Here is a 23,410-nt window from a genome sequence, read left to right on the forward strand (position 1 = left end):
CGTTTTTAGGATCTCCTGCTTCATCCACAGCCGGAACAGATCCTGCGCGCCGTGCGCCTGCTGGACCGGAGCCACGGGGCCGCTGCTGCCCCGCTCCAATCAGAGCTCACTATTAACATTTTCATGGAGGGGATTACTACTCATCCCAAGTAGAGGGATACGGAGGAGGGCCAAGCCTTCAAGCTGCCTGCGGGGAACTTGAAGAGCAGGAGGGGGAGGAGGAGGAGGAGGAGGAGAGGAAGCATTGATATAACCAGAGCGGCTGTCGATGGGCAGCGCAATTTTCTCTCACTCCAAGAGTTTGAGCTGAGACCGATAGAGGGGGAGCTGGCTTTCTGTTCATTTCGGCCGCAGACAACTTTTACTGGCGTGGATCCGAACTTTTCACGCCTATTTACTTTTAAGTTTTCGTTTTCCTTATTTTAATTTTATTTGATACTTAATCAAATCCACAAGAAACCATCAGGCCAGAAACTCTCCGAGTGGGAAAGTTAGAATTTAAAAGGACCCTTCAGATCCTGACACTTTTCCTCCTCCTCAGACCTGCAGCGCGTTGCGGGATTCCGAGCTGAAATCTGTGAGTTCTTCAATGCAAAAGTACATGTATGAGAAAGCGATGGCCCAAGAGACAAGGAACGGAGGAAGCTCCACGTTAAACAACAACGGTGTGGAAAACGGCAAGAAAAAGCTGCTCATAGCGCTCGACATCTTCTGCCTCCTGCTTGGTAGGTTTACATGAGATTTCCCTATCTGTTGGTTCGAATTGACATCGCACCAGCTCTCATGCAAAAGCGTGACACTTAGCACCCATGGATTCAAAATGATAAACCTTCGAACAAAACACTACCCGCGCTTTCTGATGGTTGCCTTTAAAGGCGTTATCGCTTCAAAAGTTTTGCCAGCTGTCTGCAAGCGCTAAACAAGTTAATCTGCAGCATCCACTTATCATCCAGCTGCAACAGAGCATGCCAAGCGAGGGAAACCAGTAACTGAACCGTGCACACACACCGTTCTCTCTTTAAACAGCAAAATAAATGTTTGTTTATCCAAAAAAAAAAAAAAAATGCAATAACGCATGTTGAAAACATTCAAGCCATACTGTTTGAAAGGAAGATTGGCACTTTGTGTTACTGGCAGGTGGAGAGTTTTTCTCAGCTGAGAAACCAGCAGATGAGATGACATTTGTTTCTCTTTCATGTGTTACAGTCCTTAGAATAGAAAAACAGAAATCTGGTCAAATGCAGTAATGTTTAAAGTGAAAAAGAAATCAGTACCGGCCAGGAAAAGCCCGATCGGTGCATCTCTAGCACAAATGTTTTGCAGTCTCCTCTAACCTGCCCTCATTTACTAGAATCAAAATAGCCAGTAAATGAGTCCCTGCTGTTCTCTATGGCTTGCCCCAGTTACCCTGTTCCTGTGAACTTTAACCTCCAGAGGTGCCTCCCAGCTAGAGATGTCCTTACTCACAGATGTGGGATGTTGATGGGAAAAATCTGACCGCTATCAGTATTGATTTACATCTGACAGACTGTCCCAGAATGAGAGGCGAGGTTGTTTGTGTGATGTCCAGTTTGAACACTTAGTATTCAGTGAGTGTCCCGTCCAGATTCTGGACTTGGTGTGTGTGTGTGTGTGTTTCTTTGATAGCTGGTTTGCTTTTGGCTGCTGTCACTGTTGCCCGGTCCATTTAGTTTCCAACTCCAGCGGCCCCCAGTTTCCAATCCCCTCCGTCTCCCCTTTTCTTTTCTCCCTTTTTTCAGAAGAGGATTATGGGAGTTGAGCTTAACTTCTCCACAATCCCTCCCAGAACTCTTGCAAATCTCTGGCCAGCTGCTGCCCCCTGGTCACTTTCCTTCTCCCTCTTTGTCCCATGGAATAATTTCTTCAGCAGGTGCTGCTGCAGAGGAATGCCTCACTGACCTGAAAGAGATGCCTGCCTGAGCTGGCTTCAGAGGAGCAGTTGGGAGTCCTAGTGACAGCTCCATATGAATAGGGAATTTTGACTTTGTTGCACAGAAGCAAACTTTTATTACCCAGGCTGCTACAAATGGTGCAGATTAACTCTGTGTTCCCTTTAAAAACTCCACAGTGACAGCAGATCTGCCAGACAGATGCAGAGTTTTCCATTTACATCAGTTTGCCTGTTAAAGAACCCCCAGACAGAGATGCAGCGTTTCATCTGTGCTTGTATAAATGTGGAAAAGCTTTGAGTACATGTGGAGTGAATTTCCTCCAAAAACCAACTTCCTTTGCTGGTTCATCTACAGTCAAACACACACACCAATGTATGCCTCTAAACACACACGCAGACACACACACACACACACACACACACACACACACATACTCATGTAAATACACAATCGCAAATGGCTGCACAAAATCTCCTTTGTCATGCTAAACACAGTCTGGCTCTTGGGTGATTATTGGTTGGCCCACTTTGGCGGTTTAGGGGGTAGGTGGGTGGGTGTAGGGGTAGGGAGGCAAAAGAGAACAGAAGGGAGGGTGGGGGTTATCGGGCGCTCTGAATGAGGAGCGAGGAATGCGGGTGTGCAGGGGGCTCAGATGCAGGCTTGTTGTTGTTGAACAGCTTTTGTTCGCTGCGTCTCAGAAAAAGGTTCCATGCATTTTGCCGTCAACTCATACATTAATACCCCATTAGCATTAATTAGTTAATATCAGACAGCTGGGGTCCACACATAGAAGGTGTGAGTACTGATATCTTTCAGTCAACCCAACCGTCACATAACCTCGGGCACTGCTAATGAGTCTGTTTGCATAAAAAAGGTCTGGTCATGTATGATAAACATGGGAAATACTGATCAAGATAACTTCATTTACAGTGCTGTGAAATGTATTACAGGTTTCTCTTTTTATGTTTTTTGTCACACTTTAATTATTTGGCTCATCAAGCAAATTTGGATATAAGACACAGATAACCTGAGTGAAAACAATAGTGATTTTATTTATTATGGGGAAAGGCTATCCAAATTAATCTGGCCCTATGTGGACATACCTGAATATCATACCATTAAAATTTTTTGGACAGCTGAGTTCAGTTTTAGTAGCCACATTCCAGGCCTGATTACTGCCGGACTTGTATCACCAATCAGTTAAATTGAACCTTTGTGACAACATGAAGTAGGCTAAAATGCTCTAATCTACCAAAAAAAAAAAACTATGAACAGATTGGATGCAAAGCCACTGATCTTATTAGCCTAGAAAGGGTTACAGAGCCATTTTAAGGATTTTCAGCTTCAGAAAACCTCAGTGAAAGCCACTATCCACATAGAGAATATAGAAAACATGGACCAGTGAAGAACCATTCCAGAGGATGTGGTCCCACCAAAACCAATCCAAGAGGTCATTGACGGCTCATCCAGGGGACCTTTCAAAGGTTTGCATTTTGTCACATCTGTAGTAAGCTAACACAGCATTACAGAAAAAATGACATTGTCAAACATAGTGGTGGTAGTGTGATGGTCTGAGACTGGTTTGATCCTGGAGGACTTGCTGTTGTTAAAGGAACAACGAATCTTGCTCTCTACCAAGTTTGGACTAGCCAAGTCAAAGTCAAGGCTTAAATTTTACTGGGTTATCTTGGCCTGGCCTGATAAACAATTCTGTAAAGAAGAGTGGGTCTAACTTTCTCCACAATGATGTAGAAAAAGTCATTGCCACTTATAGTAGATGCATAATGGCACAACCAGTTATTTGTTATTCGAGGCATTTACTTTTTCAAATAGGGTCAGGTTTGTTTCTTATCCCTTATAAGTCATTTGAAAATTGCATTTTGTATTTACTGAATAAAAAATATCTAAGGATCTTAAACGTGTACGTTTGACAAAAACACAGGAAATCTGTAAGGGGGCAATATTTTTTTAAAAGCACTGTAATTGAGGCTGAGATTACACGTGCATTGAGAAAACATGAAGTCAAATTCTCCTGAACACTCAGTTGCTTAAGACCAGAGTCACCGCTTACAATCCTGGCAGCTGAGCCCGAGCTTCATGTGCTAATTTCACCCTGGCTCGGCTTCCAACCCTTACAGCGCAACACCACGTGCTTACACTATGAATATACATTCTGCCAAGGTTTGTTCTGTTGTGTTTGGCGATGCACTGTCCCCTGTAACCTCAAGCGCGCAGTTTCGCAACATGTTTACTGTGAAAACACTTGGCGAAAGAGAATGCCACTTGAGCTCTTAGGAAACCATGCTTTCTAAATGTAGGCATCACTTAAACTCTGATTACGTTTTACACAATGCAAAGGAAAATACTATATTGTGTGGTTGTGTGTTTGCATGTGTGCAGACATGGTTTGTGAGGTTGAGATGAAGACCGACCATTTTGCACTGTCCAGGAGCAGCATGATTGCTGCTCTGCCTTGTGGATTGCAGTTAAAGGTTTTTGCAGTGTCTTAAAACTGCCACAAGCATTTCACATTCCTTGTCCAAAGTTCTGTGAACTATAAAGTATTATGTCCTGTTCACCATGGGGAATCCATTTCTATACTGGTCCCTGAAGCACTAACCTTATATCTGTTACCTTTACAAGCAACCGCCCCATCCCCTCCTCCACCCCCTCCCCACCTGCAGGAGTTAGTCACACAGTCCTGTCATTAATGCTGGAGTTTTTACGTGTACCCACAGAATTCTTCTTTCGCCCAGTGACTCTTGATGAGATATCTGGGGGACTGAATGAACCAGTGGGCACAGGATGTGTGTGTCACGGAGCTCAGGAAAGGGTGGAAAACGGAAAGGTAGTGTAGGTCGGAAGAAGGTGTGGTTGTGAAATGAGATCCTGTCCCTTTCCCCCGCTCCTCTCACAGTCCATTTCCAGCCTTACCTCCCCTCCCTTTCCACCCCTCTGTCCCTCCTTCCTCATCTTAATTGCCAAGAGAGACTATACTTATAAATAAGAACAGGAATCACAAGCAGAAGAATAATTTAGGCAACTGAGTATTTATACTTGCCAATTTTATTTCACAACCTCTAGAAAATAAGTCACACTTGAATTAAAGGATTGTGTGGCACTTCCTAGAAACCCAGCTTTTAGAGAGCAGCAGATAACTACTATTTGCCAAGTGTCTACAAGCAAACTGTAATCAAACAGAAAGTGGGAGGTCCTTACACACAAACCCAAATATAGGCTCCCATCCAAAGCTGCTGACCTTAATCTAAGGGCAAATATGTTCAGAACTGCATGAGTCTGCAGGGACATAAAATAAGTTTTCTTGTGTGTATAGTCAATTCACAGAGACAGTTTAGCCCAGAAAAAGGATGTCTGGTTAGGTCTAAAGTAATGCATGATGATAGTCTTTAGAACTGATCACTTCCTACAAATAGCTATTTACATTTTGGCAGAGTATTTATGTATGTATTTTGCAGAGAGGTCACCATGTCTTCTATGTGTTTAAGTTACGACAATGATGCTGTCATTTCCTGGTCCTGCTTATAAGATAGGCTCAAATGTCACACAGTAAACTGACTTGCATAAAATAAATAGTTTGTGGTACACCGACATTTATATGTTTGGTGACGTTATAACCACATACTTCACAAAATTGAATTTTAGTGTTTTTTTTTATGTGATAGACCTACACAAAGTAGTGCATAATGGAGAAGTATAGAAAATTAACATAGTTTTATGCATTTTTTATTACAAATTAACAGCTGAGTAGAATGATATTTTGCTGCAAGCACAGCTGCAGGTCTTTTGGGGTACATCTTTACCAACTCTGCACACTTAAAGAGAGACAAAAAATCTTGCCCATTTTTCCTGACAATCAGATTGGATGGAGAACAGAAGAGAGAGAAGTTTTGCTGCAGATCCTCAATTCTATTTAAGTATGGACTTTGAATGGGCCATAGTCAAAGTCTGGCACATTAATATCCTTTGACCTAAACCATTCCTTTGTAGCTTTCGCTTCATGTTTAGGATCATTGTCCTGCTCAAAGGTGCACCTTCGCTCTAGTCGCAAGCCTCTAGTGGGGTTTCCCCAAGGATTGTCCTGCATTGAACACAATCCATTTGATCATACACACTGTCCAGCTTTCCTGGCACTGCTGATTAAAAGCCTCCTCCACAGAATGATTGTGCCACCACCATTTATTGCCCTGGGTACGGTGTGTTCAGAGCCATGTGCTGTGTTATTTCTTTCTGCCACACTATATTTGTATGTAGGTCGGAAATTTAAACTTGTCTTAACTTTAAACACCTTCTTCCACATGTTTCCCGTTAAATAGGACTTCGTCTAGCTTTCTATTGACAATAACCTTTTTCCTTCCACTCATCTCCAAAGCAATTTCCACACTAAACGACTGCACAGGCTGTAGTTATCCTTGTGGACAGGATCTCCTAACTTCTCAGATTAATACTCTCCTTGCTCGCCTCTGTTGTATGAGACGTTGAATTATGTTTTACAACACACTGCTGCTTCAAACTTATCCAAAACGTTCTCTCTGACCTGTCTACTGTGTTCCTTGGTCTTCTTGATGCTATTCGTTCCATAGTTCTGTAACAGACTTCTGAGGTCTTAACAGCTGAATTTATACTAAGGTCAAACTAAATTACATGTAACCTCTATTTACAAGTTAGGTGTCTTCTAAAGGGGATTAATCCTGGTAGTTTTGATTTTGGGGTATCAGAGTAAAGGGGGCTAAATAAAAATGCATGACACACTTTTCAGATTTTTATATAGAAAACCATTTGAAAACAATATATCCCTTTGCTCCCACTTTACAATTATGCCATACGTCCTTTATCACATGAAATCCCAACAAAATCAATTGAAATTTGTGGTTAAAAGGTGAAAACATGTGGAAAAGTTAAAGAGTTCCTTCTCCTGGTGTGATTACATCCCTGTGTGTACCTTTAAAAGCTGACCTGTGGAGGATAATGCTTTGTGTCTGTCCCACGGCTGCAGGCCAAGGTGAGGTGAGGACGCGTTAAGAAGGTGACGACCGTCCTCTGGCAGAGCAGAATTGTTGTATTATGTAACAAGATAAAGATCAGCAGATGTTTGTGGCAACAGTGGCTACTACCTCCCCAAGAATGTATGGCATGCAAAGTGTGTATTTGTGCCTGAATGTGTGTTTGTGTATGGTTTGATGGAGAGCAGACGAGGGTAATAATGGCAGACATTTTTCTGTTACATATTTGGCCCGTTGCTGGGACATGTGGCTGGTTCCTGCACGAGGTAAAAGACCAACCCCTAGGGGTAGTGTCTGCACAGGGCTGCGATTAGAGGCATGTGGTGTCTCATTTGGGGGCTCATGATGTAGATTTAGAGACTAAGAGCTGTCATTAAATGGACAGTAGGGGCCTGCGGGTTAAAGCATCTTGTGGGTAGCATATAAAAGTCATATGTGACCTGATTCGTTGTGTTTTTGCGTTTATCCTGTGTCCCCTGTGGTTCCGGTGGAGAAGCTGAAGTCATCAGGCTGACTGATACTCCTTGATTCTTTACACAGACCAGACACATTCATCTCTTTCAACTCGAGGTTCTGGCAAACAATCAGATTGCAGAATAAAACAAAGGCAACACTTGTCTTTAGCACTTTTCCAACGATAGAGCAGTAAAGCCTCGGTTCCCCCTGTCTCTGTCCACACTGTCGTCTGTGATTATATCCCTCCTGTATAAACACTTATTTAGAGCATTTTGGATTACTGGGCAGGACCCTTCTATAAACGTTTGTTAGCAATGATCCGTGCATGTGTTTGAACTTGTGTTGAAGTTTCCAGAAGGTGATCTAAATGTATATTTTATGCAGTTTTCTGCGTGGGCAGTGAGGTAAATCATGAGGTTCTAGATGTTCACAAAATTACGAAAGTAGAAAAATGAGAGGTTTCATCAAGATTTCTGCTGCTTTCTTGCTTCTCCTCTGTATCTTCGTATTGTTCGTTTCATGACCTTAGGGGGAGAACAAAGATGCGCTGAAGCCTTTAATGTCAGTCGGAGCAGAGGCAGCAGATGATGCGAAGCTGTAGGCCTCATTACTTCTCTCTGTGTCACTTTCTTGGTGCCTCCCTGCTGTTACACGGGCTTCTCTGTCTGTCACTTTCTCTTACAGCATTACTATCCTCTGTATTTTGTGTTCGCACATACTGTGTGCATCCACAGATTGAGAAGAGGGAAGGTTGGGGGTGTGGGTGTGGAGTCAGGGAGATTTCACTGTTTCACTGAGAACAATGCCCCTTTTGATGCATCTCTGCGCTCTTTGTTTCGTTAACGAGGACCAGTAGACAGATGGAGGATGAAATGGAGGGTGAGAGGGGGTGAGGGGTGTGTTAGTGAATGGGATAAGAATGAGAGAGCATAAGTAACTCCTCACTGAGCGTTCAAGGCCACTTGATTATGTACCACTAGCTTATGGCTGTTGCTGCCTCTGCCGTATTGTCGAGCAGTAGTTCTTATCTGTATGGTAATCAGATCAGCATCTTTATTGGTGCTGGTCTTATCTGAGCTGCAACTACTGAGCCTTATCCTGTTTGCATACAGTGAACAGCACAACCTGAAGAGCTATGAGAAACTCTGACATAGCGGCGATACGGCTCTGATTTCACATCCATCAACCTTAATAGATTTTATTGGTAATTTTGTGTGATAGACCAACACAGAAGGAAAATGAATATGACAGATGGATTCAAAAGGTTTTTTTAGATCTTTCTATTGTCACTGTTGGTGTATGTTTAGGGATGTTGTCCTGCTGGAATGTGAGTCTCCGCCCAAGTCTTTTTGAGGTCTCTATGAGGTTTCAGGTTTGTCCAGTGTTTAGCCTAATTAATTCAATTCAATTCAGTTTTATTTATAAAGCGCCAATTCACAACACATGTTGTCTCAAGGCACTTCACAACAGTCAGGTTCATACATTCCAATTAATCCTAACCATTGAATAGTGCAGTCGGAGTTAGTTATTTATTCAAATTGGATAAAATGTTTTTCTGTCTAAGGAAACCCAGCAGATTACATCCAGTCAGTGACTTGCAGAATTCCCTCCTCCTGGATGAGCATGTAGAGACAGTGGACAGTCACTGGTGTTGACTTTGCAGCAATCCCTCATACTGAGCATGCATGTAGCGACAGTGGAGAGGAAAAACTCCCTTTTAACAGGAGAAACCTCCAGCAGAACCAGGCTCAGTGTGAGCGGCCATCTGCCACGACCGACTGGGGGTTTGAGAGAACAGAGCAGAGACACAAAAAGAATACAGAAGCACTGATACAGGAGTACTTTCTATGGGAAGGAAAAGTAAATGTTGATGGATGTAGCTCCTTTAGTCGTTTCATCTAGAAAGAAAGAACAGATAAACTCTAAGCCATTTTTCAAGGTTAGAGTCTGAAAGAGAGCCCATAGAGTCAGTCACAGTAAAAGCTCAGTCAATCGCCATGTCTAAGAGAGAGAAAGGGTTAAACACTGAAAGACAGGGCTATGTGGATCATTGGTAGAGGGTGAGCATTAAGTTGTTGCCAGCAGAAGCTCGGATGATGCCCCCCTCCAGAAAGGTGTCACAGGCAGACACAGAGTCAGGCCAGGTGTAGCTTCTAGGAAGAGAAAAGAGAGAGAACAAAGTTAAAAGCTGAAATAACAGCAAATAATGCAAAATTGGAGAGTAGTGTGAGAATGTAGCGAAGAGGGTGAAAGTGGTCATTATGTGCTCCAGCAGCCTAAGCCTATAGCAGCATAACTACACAGATAGTTTCAGTTCAGATTATGTAGTTAAACGGCGCTTATTTACAACAATGTCGTCTCAAGGAACCCCACAAAGGGTCCCACTGATGGTCATTGTTATACTAAAAACCACAAGGATTGGGATACCTCTCTCTGTCAGACTGATTATAACCATTGGAAAAGAGAGGGGGTCATACAGGTAGCAGATAGCTAATCGATCTTCCCGTCAAATCTGATCAGCTACCCTGTCCCTGCTGAAGAAAGCATCTTCACTGCATGATGCTGCCACCACCATGTATCACAGTAGGTATGGTATGTTCAGGAGGATTGCAGTATTAGTTTTCATTGCACGCAGGCCTAAAAATAAAACTTGGGTTCCATCTGACCATCTAAGTGTACAACCAATAGTTGCCATGTCATCAGATTATCCCACCTGAGCTCCAGGTGTAGTCACCATGGTTCTCTTGGCTGCTTCTCTGATTAATGCTCTTCTTGTGCGGCCTGTCAGTTTAGGTCAGGATTCTACTTGCTCCGGAGCAGCAAGTAGCCCTTTAGGCCCTTCGCACTGGTTTTTAATAACTTTGGTAAAAATTTATAACAAACTAAGAATGCTTTTAAATGTAAAAATAAAAAAAAGTCAGAAAATGAATTCATCCTCCTTTGCAAAAGTTTGTTATTTTTTTTGTCTTCATTTTATAATTTAATAATAAAATTAAACTTGTGGTTACAGATATCCTAAATAAAATGTTTATAAAAATGTAAATCTTGGATCAGGTGCACCGTATACTGGAATTGTTCTAGCTTCAATTTCCAACCCAGGCCATTTATGGCTTATCTGTTTGTCTTGTTTTCAAGCTACTAATGATTAAAGGTCACTAGCTACACAGAATCTTTAAAAAATTTATTTTTTCCCCAAGGGTCATTCAGCATTCATGGCTCTTAACAAAGTTAGTTGAACCAAAAATGACAAAAACCTCTAAATTGGTTTTTGCAGTTGTTCCTCTTCCATTATCAGATAATGGCTTGAATAGGGCTCTGTGAGAAGTTAAAAGCTTTAAATGTAGTTTTCTAACCTAACCCTGCTTTGATCTGCTTCACAGCTCTCTCTGACTTGTCTGCTATGTTCCTGGGTCTCCATGGTACTATTTATTTACTAATGTCCTCTTACAGATCTCAGCTGGATCTATAGTGAGATTAAATTACAAACTGATTCTATTCTTTTCTAAGGAGGTGACTTCTGAAAGCAGTTGAGTTTTATTTAGGGGTATCAGACCTACTAAGCATGGTGAATATAAATGCATGCTACACTTTTCAAATTTTTGTAGTTGGTCTATCGCATGAAATCTAAAAAGAACACTGAGGTTTGTTGTTGTAATGTAAAAATATCCAGCAGTATGAATTATTTTACAAGGCATTGTATATTTGTAAAACCTTCACACTGTAGCACTAAGTTTTACACTTGTTTGGTTCAGATAAGAGGCATTAGATTTCAAAGAGTTTAGATCCTTCTTCTCCACAGGAAGGGTTTTGTGTTAGGAGGTAATAATAGCATTATAGCAATAGCAGAGAATTGCACTGCCAGCCCACTGGCCCTGTTAGGCCCCTAGGCCCTGCTCAGGTTTCGCTTCATTAGAACAGCTGTGCGTTCATGCTGCACTTTAAACCATCAGAACTGTAACTGAGCTTCCTTAAACACATTTTTACCTCCTTTCCACACATACTGGGAAACATGGATCAGAGGAGGTTCCTACTGAAACAGTGCTGAATGAAGCAGCTCAAAAGGGCCCAGAAGCAGCATTTAGAGGCTACATGTGCAGGTGCCTGCTTGTTGGATTACCCCTTGAGAGTGTACCAACTGATGCCTGTGTGTTAAAGGCATTTATTCCTATGAATAAAACCTCTCTGAGTAAGCATGTTTCACCAGGCGGCCCCCCATTTGCTGTGGAATTCACAATGACGGGGGGAAAAGGACAGGGATTCACTGTGTACAACACTCTGCTGACCTCAGCCACTCCTATGTGTTGCTGTGTGTGTGTGTACATGTCTGACACACATCAGCAGCCAGTGGAAACAATGAAGGGGCATCCCGAACCAAACATCTGTATGGGTGTTTCATCAGCAAGCTGGAGCTCATGTTTATAGCTATACCTTTTCCTAAACAGTGATTATGTAAATGCATGGAGCTGGGTGGTTTTTATGAAGCCCAGATTGTTTATTTGGATTGCAAGGACGTTGTTAAAGTCCTTTGTGGTCGACAACTTGAAATTGTTTGAGAGAGGCTTTGCCGAAGTTGCCAGTGGAACCACAGTAATTCACTTTAACACCCACACAACCAGCGTCACACACCCACAGATAAAGCACAGTGTCACTCTGACATTTGTTGCACTTGCATGATGCAGTACAGTGTCATAGCCACATTGCAGCCCTTATTGTTGACCTATAACAGGTTTCCTAGAACGCCTCTCATTCTCATTTCTGTGACTTTACTGAACTAAAGATAAAGAGAGCACCCCGACACCACTGGGCTCTCCTGCCTTCACTTTAAAAAGAATACATCCACCTACAAGTGCACTTGGCAGCTAGCCACTAGTTATCTTATTCTTATCAGAAACTCTCAATCTCACTGTTTGCACACAGTGCTAATCCTGCCCAGACAAACATGCTCGAGTTGCAGATACACATTGTGGCTGCACTCTGATTTGCAACTTGTAGAAGCATTCAAACACATTTTTTAGCCAGAAAACCCAAGAAATCATTGTTATTATTCCTCTAGTGTCTCTCTCTCTCCCATTATGCACACAGTGACACACACATATCATATTACTGCAGTATAATATCCACCCATTTTAGCAATATAGACAACTTGATGTAGTTATCCAGTGCAGATTAGGTTGCAGGGTGTGTGAGTTCATCCACATTTAAGTGTTAAAAAAACATTTTCTTAAGAGACTTGGAACAAAAATTAACAAGGCAATGTAACAAATCTAATTAAGGGTATATTGAGATGTAGTCGCTATAAAATGGCACAAAATACCAAGTCAAAGTGAAAAGAATTTGGGTACAAAACGACCAAACCTGTAAAGGGTGAAACAACAGTCACCCATTTTATTCCAAAGGTGAAAAAAGGAGATCTTCCTATTGTTGCACAGTTGAGTTTATTAATCCTATGACACAACAACACATATCAGATTTGAGCAACAAAGGGGACAGCCCACAACAATTATAAGGAGACTGGTTGGTGGAGCTCAAGAAATGACAGCAGCAACAGTGACAAGTGGGTGCTGACCATTTCATACCTTTGTAGATTTGGTTGTTTTGCTCCTTAACCATTATGGGTAGACACTGTCTGTCACAGGACCTGGAGCCCTGTGAAACAAAACAACAATAACAGAAGAAACAACCATGACTAACCATTAGCTGCTAACGACACTAATTGCTTTTAAGTGTCTGATTCTGATTAGGCATTAGAAACACCTTAGAATGGGACAAGCAGAAAAACTGCATCATCAAACCCAGACTGGATTATTCCACATTGATTACATATGTTTTAAAAATAAGCTTGTAATTTGTGAAACATTAACTCTATTTATGAAAACAGAAATTGGGGATTCTTAGTTTTTCCAAAGCTTTAGCTAAAATCTTGTCTCATCTCATTCTTGTGAACCTAGTATAGTGTACTGCCTTGTGACCTAGATGTATCAGAGTCAAAAACATGTATGTACACATCAGGTTGTCTAGGGGTTTGTAATGAAAAACGTCCACACCTTGAGATAAATTGTTACGTAAACAGATTATTAATTATAGTCTGAAACCCAGCACATTTAGCTGAGGGACACATGGTCATATTCAAACATATCAGTTGTAGTGTTAAGCACTCAGATGCACTAAGATTTTCAAAGCTGGATCACTGACTTTTCAACCTAATATTAATCAGCTAAACGAGCAGTGAAAGAAATAAAAGGAGAAAATAAAGCAGTTTCAATGATCTATTATCCAAGTCTATGAAGTCAAGACCGCTGTGGCCTCCGCCCTCTGTAACCTTCCTCTGCATTCTCCCACTCCTTGTCTGGAAAGGTCACATGGGTGTGCTGGAGCGACAGGAGGAGGAAATCCTCCATTAGCCTGGACCACAATACTTCTTCCTCTGGCTTGCTCCGCCTCCTATTCACCTCTCACTCACTGCTGACTATATGGCTCGCTTGCCATAATCACAATATCATTCTAGGTCAGTCACAAAAAAACCTTGAAAGCACATTAAAATGTCAATAGAGAATGAGGAGCAAGTCGTGAGAGGAGAGTGAAGCCTTGGTGGACATGCAGGTGTTGTTCTACTGGGACATTAGTTCCGTGTCAGGAAGAATTAACCTTTGAAAACAACACAGAGCATTATTTGGCATAGAGTGGCTATTGTTTCCTGTTCTATTATAAATCTCTGACTAATAGAAACCTCCAGATCCTTCTTCACACAAATAAGGAATTATAAAGCAACAAAGATGTGTTTAAATCAAAATCCTAAGGTTTTACCAAGGTAGGCCCATGTTCTTACTCTGCTGTTTCCAATAATAGAACTCCTAACCTACTGTACTAAAGTTAACTCCAAAGCCAATCAAAAAAGACGCCCAACTGAATAATCCTGTCACATAAACAAATGCACACACACACACACACATCCGTGTTTTACTATCTTTATGAGGACTTTTCGGTTACTTCCATTGACTTCCATTCATTTTCCTTGATTTTTAGTGCCTAACCCTGACCCTAACACTAACCCTAACCAGTTAATACCTAACCCTAACCCTAACCCTAACAATAACTCAATTCATACCTTAGTCCTAAACCTAACCCCTGTCCCAAGAACGGAATTTGAAAAAGTGAGGACCAGGAAAATGTCCTCACTTTGTCAAAATGTCCTCACTTTGCGATAAAAATACGAAAAATGGTTCTCACTCAGCAGCAAGTACAAGAACACACACACACACACACACAAGCATTGCTAGTAACATATATAAAACAATAGGGTGCATAAACATGCACACTCTTAGAACATAAACACGAACAGATTTCAGAGACAATTTCTCTAATGTAGCCTAGTGTGAACATTGAGTGGATTTGCAGTTGGACAAAAAACAGGGCTGTTGCGCACTCACACAAGCGCACACCCTGACGCACGCATGAAGTCCCTGTCGTAACCTCAGAAATAAAAACTCTCATTCGACCAGCCAAATAGAAAAGCTTTCCTCTGACCTGCGCTATGTAGTCTTTAGTGGTCTGCAGTGTTTCTGTTCATGGGATGAAAAAGAGAAATGCATGTCAAAATCTGATAAGGCAAATAGAACTTTTCCCAAACCCAACAAGCCACCCGCTTTGGATAGTCCGCTCTCACTTTCTTTGTCCTTCTCCTTTCTACTTCTAGGAGCTTTGAGGTCATTTTTGTAGGCTCTGATTAATCTCAGGCGCCTGTTTTTGCCATTTAAAAGCAGATCAGTAGTTTGATAACTTGTAACGCTTATTTGCCTTACCAGTGAATATATGAGGTCTGTGACAAAATAAAACTAAATAATGTAAGTAAATGAGTTGAAAGAACTGTTTCCTCCTTGGGCAAAATGGAACCAAAGCTGGACTTTCCCCTGTGAAAATGTGAGTCATTACTGAATGTTCTTGACTACATGACATAGCTATTCAAATTAATGCCTTTTTAAGTCAGTGATGAACCACAAGCCTTTGCCAACAGCCCTGCCCACTTCATTCTCTTTTTCCTTTGTCTGTGCCCCCGACACTCCTCCATCTCTTGCCCGTCCTCTGGGTCAACATGACCCTTAGAGGGTCTCATGTTCTTTTCTCGTCTGCCATAAAAGAGGTAATTTTTCCTCACACCACAACTTACAGACTTGAAGGGATAGCTTAAGATCTTCAAAGTGAGGTTCTTTTTTGAGGATATGTGGTTAATATCTTAAATGTAGAGAACTTTCTTGGTGCCTTTGTTTAGTATAAATCCAGATTAGTTCCCATAGGGTAAAGCCAACAGCTAGTTCTAAAAGGGCCAAGCCGAAAGCCGACTCCGATTGCAAAAACATCCTACCTTTATATTATTGTCACATTTGCATGGGATAGGTATTTAAAGAGAAATTGATAGCTATTTACACAGGACATGTATGTAGGAGGCAGCATATCATCAATACTCTTTTTGTGTGAAACAGTTACCTAGAAAAGAATATGTGAAGGGTAACTTTCTAATAAACAAATAAGATAGTGTAAAAAGAAAAACAATTTTTTTTTAACTATTTTGGTTTTTACACTCCTTACTTTCTATTACGCAGCTACACTGATGGGAAATGTTTTTCTCCTCTCAATTCGTGTTTCTCACAGGAAGAACATTGGAGGCGCTCCTCCTCCTGCCTCCAATTTGTTTGTAAATAATCTGCTTCTTTGGAAATAATCATGCAATTCAAGTTTGACAACAGCTTAAAGGGTCATAAAATAGCATTTGTAAGATGATTGATTTGTATGATATGATTTTGATGATTTTGAGATTGGAGTCGTTAAAATCCAGTTTTAAAGTCCAGTTTGATTATGGCCCTTTATAGACTAACCATTAGCTTCATTGTTTTGGACCAACTAACCTGGACCTAAACTAAATGGAGACATCAAAAGAGTTAATCACTGCAGGTAATACATGTGTATTAGCCCTTCTACAGATGCTTACCTCAAAAATCTGGGGCTTCCCCTTTAAGATGTGCCAGAGTCAACAATATTCAGCTGGAAGAGCTTCATGGACAGACTGTGGTATGAGGAGAATGCCCACATACCAGGCTGTTCTCAGGGGATTAGAACAAAGCAGCTTGGCACCTCAGGGCTGGATAGCGTGTACACAGAGTGTCTTTCATTAATTATCAATAGAGAATGTCGAGATGGTCGACCGCTCGATCTCACTTTACTCTTTCAGTCACTCAGCTCATCAGAGTTTCCCATGGTTTTCTCTGATTGGTGAAGCCTTTATTTGGTTGGCTTGTATGTGTTTGTGTCTGAATGTTTCTGACCTCTTTTTCACTTCTGGTCATTTGCATTTGAATTCCCATAAGAAGCCGAGGGACGGAAAAGATGGCAAAGTCCAGAGGAAAAAAATCAGTCAAGATTTCCATGAGAGAAGGCACATACCCATTTCTAAAACTTCTTTCTTCTTTTATTTCCAACAACTTGTGTATGAACTAAACACATAGTTGTTTACTTACATGAAGATACACCCAGATCTGCTCTAGAATCAGCTAGTCTTTCGTTCTCTTGACTGTCCTGTCCTGCCTTGGGCCTTTAATTCTGAGCTCACCTAAAGCTAACCCTGCATAGTGTGTGGACAGCTTGTTTCTCAGACACCACCAAAGCCTGGCCCAGCCCAGTGTGGGCCCACCAACAAGTTTAATGAAGCCCTGTGCTGCATACTGTTTATGCAGGTGTCTAGCTGAGCGACCATCCCATCCGTTTGCCCATTGGTAACATCTGCAGAGTGAAACCTTAAGAACAGAGACATTTTAATCACACATGAAAATTGACATTTCTGGGTCGTATAAATTACTTTTACAACATCATGAGAAAAGACAGGATGGTTGCTTAGCTTAGTGTCAATAAAGGGAATAAATGTTACTTGGCAGTGCAGAAATTGTTATTTGGTATGTTTGTCTAGTAACAGAATTGCATTATAATAATAATCACATGATCTGTCTTTATTTGTTAAATGCAAAGATGGTGAAAAAGGAAGGATTCATTTGGTTTTAGTAGTTGTGGAAGGGGGGCCGGTTACCAGAGTCGAGGTAAATCCAGGCTTTAAAAAGTTTCCTTTTCAAAAAAGTTCACCAAAACGTTTCATCATGCCATTCCTACGGTTTAAAGTGCCTATGACATCGAATTTTTATGAAATTTTTTATAAATCCAATTACATTTATGGATAGAAACATTAATAAAATATTTCAAATAGTATATTCATGCCACTGAAATGAACAGTTGTTGAAATACAGGGTCATAAATTTGACTAAAAAGGCATTTTCAGACTAATTCTTGGCACTCGTTTATGATGTAAAAGGGGAACCCCAGCATGTAAACTGACTGCTGCTACGATGGTTAGCAACACAGACAGTAGCAAAGAATCAGGGCCCATATACACAAAGATTCTGAGTCCTCTCAGAGAGCTCCTATCTTAGCCTAGAACTTCTTGGCAAGGACTCCTAGGTTAAGACTGATTCTCTTCGCTGCTAAGAGCGACTCTGAGCTAGGAGACAGAGATTCCTATCTTAGTGAGGAGGTGTGATTGACCCCATTGCGAGGTGTGACGCTGTCTTCTAATGGTGCGTTCACACCGAACGCGGATTCTGTGATAGGAGCGGCCGATTTACATGTTATCCTTATGTAGAGGTGCGTTCAGGGCGGAGCGGGGTCAGGCCGTGCAAAGTAGACGAAGGACGTGGTGCGGAGGGCGCACCGTGCGAAGCGGGAGCGGAGCGAGAGCGATGGACGAGTTCAAAAATCTGAACTTTTTCCTAAATTTGCGTCATGTCAACCAATCAGGGACTGGATGTAGCTGTGATGTAGGGTGAAGGACCAAAGCGGAGAAGAAGCGGTTGTCAGTGAAGATGGAGGACCAGATCATAGTGGCGGTGTGGCAAGCCAGAATTGTATGACTCAAAACTAATTACTTTTACCGAGACAAGTACAGAAAGGACCTGGCCTGGTTATGTTTAGGCACAAATATTTTATATTTAGGAGATGTGGACATTAAAAATCGGCTGTTTTTTATTGAGCTGAGATTTATTTACTCACCGAAGACACATGGACAGGCGTTCAGCAGCGGGGATACAGCACCAGTAGTTTGTGTCCCGGAGGCCGATACATCTCCAAACGCGGGACAGCAAATCTTCGAACTGGGTCCTGGATAGACGGAAGTACCGCTGAAATCGACTGTCATCCAGACGCACCTCCTGGAGTAGGTGGTGGTAGTCTCCGAACTGTTCCCGTCCCCAAAGAATCTGGTGAAGCCAGGAATGTCGACGTCGGCGGCGTTTTTCGGCTCTCCACAGGTAAAACACTGTAATTAGGTCCGTGAAATCCATGTCCACCATGTTCAGTTGCAAGCAGCAGATAGAAGCTCCTCCTATTTGATGACGCGGCGAAGCGTTGCCATTTGTTGCCATTTGGCAACGCGGAGTTCACGTGAAATGTGAAGCGAGCAACAGCACACAAATGACACGAAATATTCGCAGAATCCGTGTTCGGTGTGAACGCACCATAAGGGCTCTGATTGGTTGTTAAAAGAAACAAGAACAACAAAAAAAATAAGCTCCTAGTAATCAATGGAGAGAAATTAACCGACGATAGAATTTAGACTGGATTCAGAAATGTGTAAATCTTGATAAAAGATTAAAGAAAGAGATTAAATAAATTGTCATACAGCATCAAAATGCTTGTATGGAGCTTATTTACATGCTCGTCATTATTTTGATTTGCTTATTATGTTTACTCGCCATGCTGGGCGTTTATATACTGCATCTATTTCATATTAATTAATTTCATATTCATTTTCAAATTCAGCATTCTACTGTGATTTCCTTCTTGTATAAAGAGGTTTGATTTAGTAAAATGACCAAAACAAAATGGAGAAAAAAGGTGGAGAAAACTGAACCGAACACAGGAACAGAGCCTGCTGGTGTAGGAGAAGAGAGGAGTGTTGAAAGGTATTTCCGGTCCCGGTGTCACAGTGCGAACAAACAGGCATTCCCAGCAGATCAATGCGTCGTTCCCTCTGCTTTCAGCACCAGTCAGGAATGTGAGCAGGTCTGGTACCTGCTGCAATCACAGGCTAGAGAGGAGATAGCAGCACACCAAAGATGTATTGTTTATAATTTGGTTAACTTTTTATTAATTGTTATTTATTATTGTTTCAATTATTTATTTATCCTTACTAATATTACCTTACTAGAGGTGCACCTTTAATCTCTCCCGCTGCTGAAACTATTTAATATCACCCTAGGGGGATGATAAAGTTTATCTTATCCTTATATTAATAGTTGTATGATTGTTATTGAAGTTTATGAGCTAATTTACTCGATTGTTTAGGGGTGGGTCCCTGCACGGTAGAGCCGATAGCGTTTTATTAATTCACTGTTCATTGTATGGAGAATATCTCTCCTTTCTGTCTTTCCGCCATCTTGCCTGCTTAAGACAGTCTTAGGCTCACTAAAAGTCCTCCTCACTACTCTTAACGTGTTCACATTAGTAGCTCTCTTAAAGCCTAAGATGCTTTGTCAATAACTTTTATCTTAACGGGTGAAAATTCTAAGAAAAATCTTAGAAATCGAGAAATTCTATGATTTTTCTTAGAATAACATCATAAGGAGTTACTTTGAGTCTTAGGGTTATTTTTGAATAATAATTTGAATAATAAAAATTCAACCAGAGTATATTTTTACAGATGCCGGAGCACGGCCGGACTCAATATGCATGAATCATACCACACCACCGAGAAACAAAACGAGCACAACATCCGGATTTTCAAAATAGTTCACTAAAGATGGAGTAGATCTCGCTGTATTAATAAATACACACATATATTTATATATACATGTGTATATATGAGCAGTTGTTTACATTAGATCAGTTAGTTCAGTTACTGGGCTATATACATTAACGGATGTAAATCAGAAGGGCAGAGAAGTTTGCAGCCGGACCGGAGCACAACAGATACAGTGTAAATCCAGGGTTACAGTAAATATTGCACTGAGTGAAACAACCCGAGGCGAAGCTAAGCAGCATGTAGCAGCAGAAGCAGGCACAAGGGATGATTCAAGATTTGAAGACGCTACCTGGTGTAATATCTTTAGAGAAAGATTTATTTCAATTTATCGTAAGCACCTGTAATTTTTCTTATTTTAATAAAAATAATTTAGGCTTATTATTGTTAATAGTACAATAATAATTTCAGGTTTCTAATTATTAACAATAACTGCCGATATCTAAATGTACTTTTGCAACAAGGAAGTGTTCTTACCTGCTGAGCCTTGATCCGTTTAGCAACAGCAGCAACAAACCTTTCTTTGGTGATCTTTTCAAATCAGATGCTCTATAGACTATAGTGGCTATATACTCTGCTTCAACATTCTCCTTCACCTATAAAATATCCCGACCTCTGACATTTTTTCTCTGGCCAATTCAGAGGTTTCTTGTTCGAAGCAGTTTGCCGAAAAGTATTCTGATCACAAGTGGCTGCTTGGTGGGACCAGCCCATTTGTACCCTGTCAGTTTTCCAGCTGTGATCCAGGCAGCTCTGATCCTCTCTGCTTCAGCAGAGTAGTGCAGACTAATGGCTGCTGTTGCAGTATTGCTGCCACCACCAGCAATGCACCATTTCACCATATTAACGCTGTTTTTGACACAGCTTTGCTTCTACCTGAACCGTTTATCATTGACGCTCACACAATGAATGACCGGAGACTTCCCCATTCACGTAATTTCGTTGGCAAAATTTAACAATGAAGTATACCTATTTTGTGTCACAATTGTCTGTTATCACGTCTTTAATCCTAATATAATGTCGGTTACTGCTCAGTTTCTTCAATATTAAGATATTTTCCTTTAATTTCTGCATTTGTGGGAAAAGCGTGTCACAGGGACTTTAAATACCTTTTAAAAATTAAAACATAGGAATGGTATAATGGAAAATTCTTGTGGCTTTAACACTGTAATTTTTAATGACCTCCATATACCTTGACACCAAGATGTGCATTGTGACAGAGATTGCATGCATTTCCCCATACATCTCTGGGTACTCTTGCTTCCTCTTATATTCCAAAGAAAAAGCATGTTGAATGATTTGTAAGGCGGAATTGCCCTATGTTTGAGAGTGTGCATGAATGATTGTGTGTCTGTGTTGCCTTAATCCAGGGTGTACTTAGCTCTCTGCTGGAGATAGGCTCTAATGCTGCCCCAGCAACTTTGAGGAATAAGCCGGTATAGGAAATGGATGGATGGATATTATGTTTGTTCATTTTGGTGTTTTTGGAGACCACTACAAGCTGATGGCACTTTTAATACTAAGCATACAGACTTGAGAACTCAAACATAAAAACTACTAAACTCAGTAGTCAATTTTCCGTTTCATTTTCTGTTCCACAGCTACACCTGAGAACTCATCATCATTGAGTTTGGTTTGGCAATAACATCAAGCTTCCCTTTATTTTCTTTTTGGCTTTAGCCACAATACCATAGACAGCACCTAAACGTCCTCTCATTGATGTGGTATATACATGAGACAACATCTCCCTGTTCCCTGACTGCAGCAGGATGGGAGTCTGAGAGCTGAGAGTGCATGTTTCACCAGCATGCTTAGGAAATGTGCTGTAAGGTTCTGTGGAAGTTCATTTGAGTGGTTACTGGTGAATGTCGTGTTTTTGCATAACACACCAGTAAAATGATCTCCCAATCCCATCGCTGGTTAGACGACAGCTGTGGTTCTTGGCCAAATTAGGAACATTTATGATCAGATCTCTGGCTTTAATTCTAATGTTGAGAAAGTCCCTGTGTGTGATGTGAGCTAACCACATAACTGTGGGCAGACAAACTCTGTGCAGACATTGAATGTATATACTGGTGTGTGGCTCGTTGAGTCAGGATGCCTTCGTGTCTTCTGCTCTCTGTGTTTATGAGCAGCTATGATCATGTGTATCCAAGCCAAAACATGTGAAAAACGTTCCAGAGTCGGGTGGGCTTGCTGTTATTTTGTTTTTTGTTTTTCACACTTTTAAAATCCCTCATGGAAATCTTCTAAGGCCCAGGCCAGAGTTTGTTCGGTTGTACTTGTATTACTTTTTTTTGCAGATGTGTATTATCTTCTCCTAATTGGACAGAATTTTGGTTTAGTATGTCTGTTTATGTGCTATAGCACTGCACAAAGTTGGATATGCAGAGAGTGAGAGATTCTTTGAATATTCTCCGTTGTTTAGTCTCTAGATAATCCAGAATTCTCTGTTTTCTCTTCAAGTCACCCCCCAGTTATCAATAGAATTTATTTCTGGGTACTCTGACCATGGCCATGAGATAAGGTTGATTTTGTATCTGGTGTACCATTTCTGTGTTGATTTTGCCATATGTTTTGGATTGTTTTCATGCTGAAAAACCCAGTGATTACCAATTTTTATTATTCTGCCGGAGGCCATCAGATTTGTATTAAAAATTGCCTGGTAATTCAAACTGTGATGTAACAGTGATGCTGTGTACTCTATCAAGGTCCCCGGGGCCTTTGGAAGGCCCACAGCATCACAGATCCTCCACTGTTGTTCACAGTGGGCATGAATTGTTTTTTCCAAATATTCATCCTTTGTTTCACACCAAAGCCACTTGGAGTGTTTATTGGAGAAAAGCTCAGCCTTTTCTGTACTCTCTTCAGATCATCTCCAATAAATTAAACCCACATTATACGACATGGCTCTCTTGTTGATGAGCTTCTTTTGTCCTTAGCAATGGACCTGTGGGTGTCAGCATCGGTTTGTTCAGTCAGGAGGGAGTGACCCAAAAGGATAAACTTCAGCTCTTAATGACTTGTCAATAGTAGCAGCAGCAGAGAGTTTGCTGCGTCAACAGCTTATTTAAGTGAAGCTCAAATACACCTGTGAAGGCTTTATGTGTTAATGTATGTTTTAACAGTATTCTTTTTCTTGCAGCTTAGAGGTAAGTGGATTTGACACCGAATGATTCCCTGTTAGG

The 23,410-nt window shown here is 41.2% G+C and overlaps 1 protein-coding gene across 2 annotated transcripts in view; it reads left to right on the forward strand.

Annotated features, from left to right (window-relative positions):
- Positions 1–249: 249 nt before the first annotated feature.
- The window catches only part of plpp3 (phospholipid phosphatase 3), a 45,284-nt gene continuing 22,123 nt past the window's right edge, over positions 250–23,410 (forward strand). The window contains exon 1 of one of the 2 annotated variants that reach the window (XM_047374199.1): positions 250–725. In XM_047374199.1, the coding sequence (XP_047230155.1) occupies positions 590–725 (136 nt within the window). In that variant the 5' untranslated portion in view covers positions 250–589. The remainder of the gene's footprint in view (positions 726–23,410) is intronic. The other variant, XM_047374197.1, reaches the window with a different exon arrangement.

This window comes from Girardinichthys multiradiatus, chromosome 9 (assembly GCF_021462225.1).
Source record: "Girardinichthys multiradiatus isolate DD_20200921_A chromosome 9, DD_fGirMul_XY1, whole genome shotgun sequence".
Lineage (NCBI taxonomy): Eukaryota > Metazoa > Chordata > Actinopteri > Cyprinodontiformes > Goodeidae > Girardinichthys > Girardinichthys multiradiatus.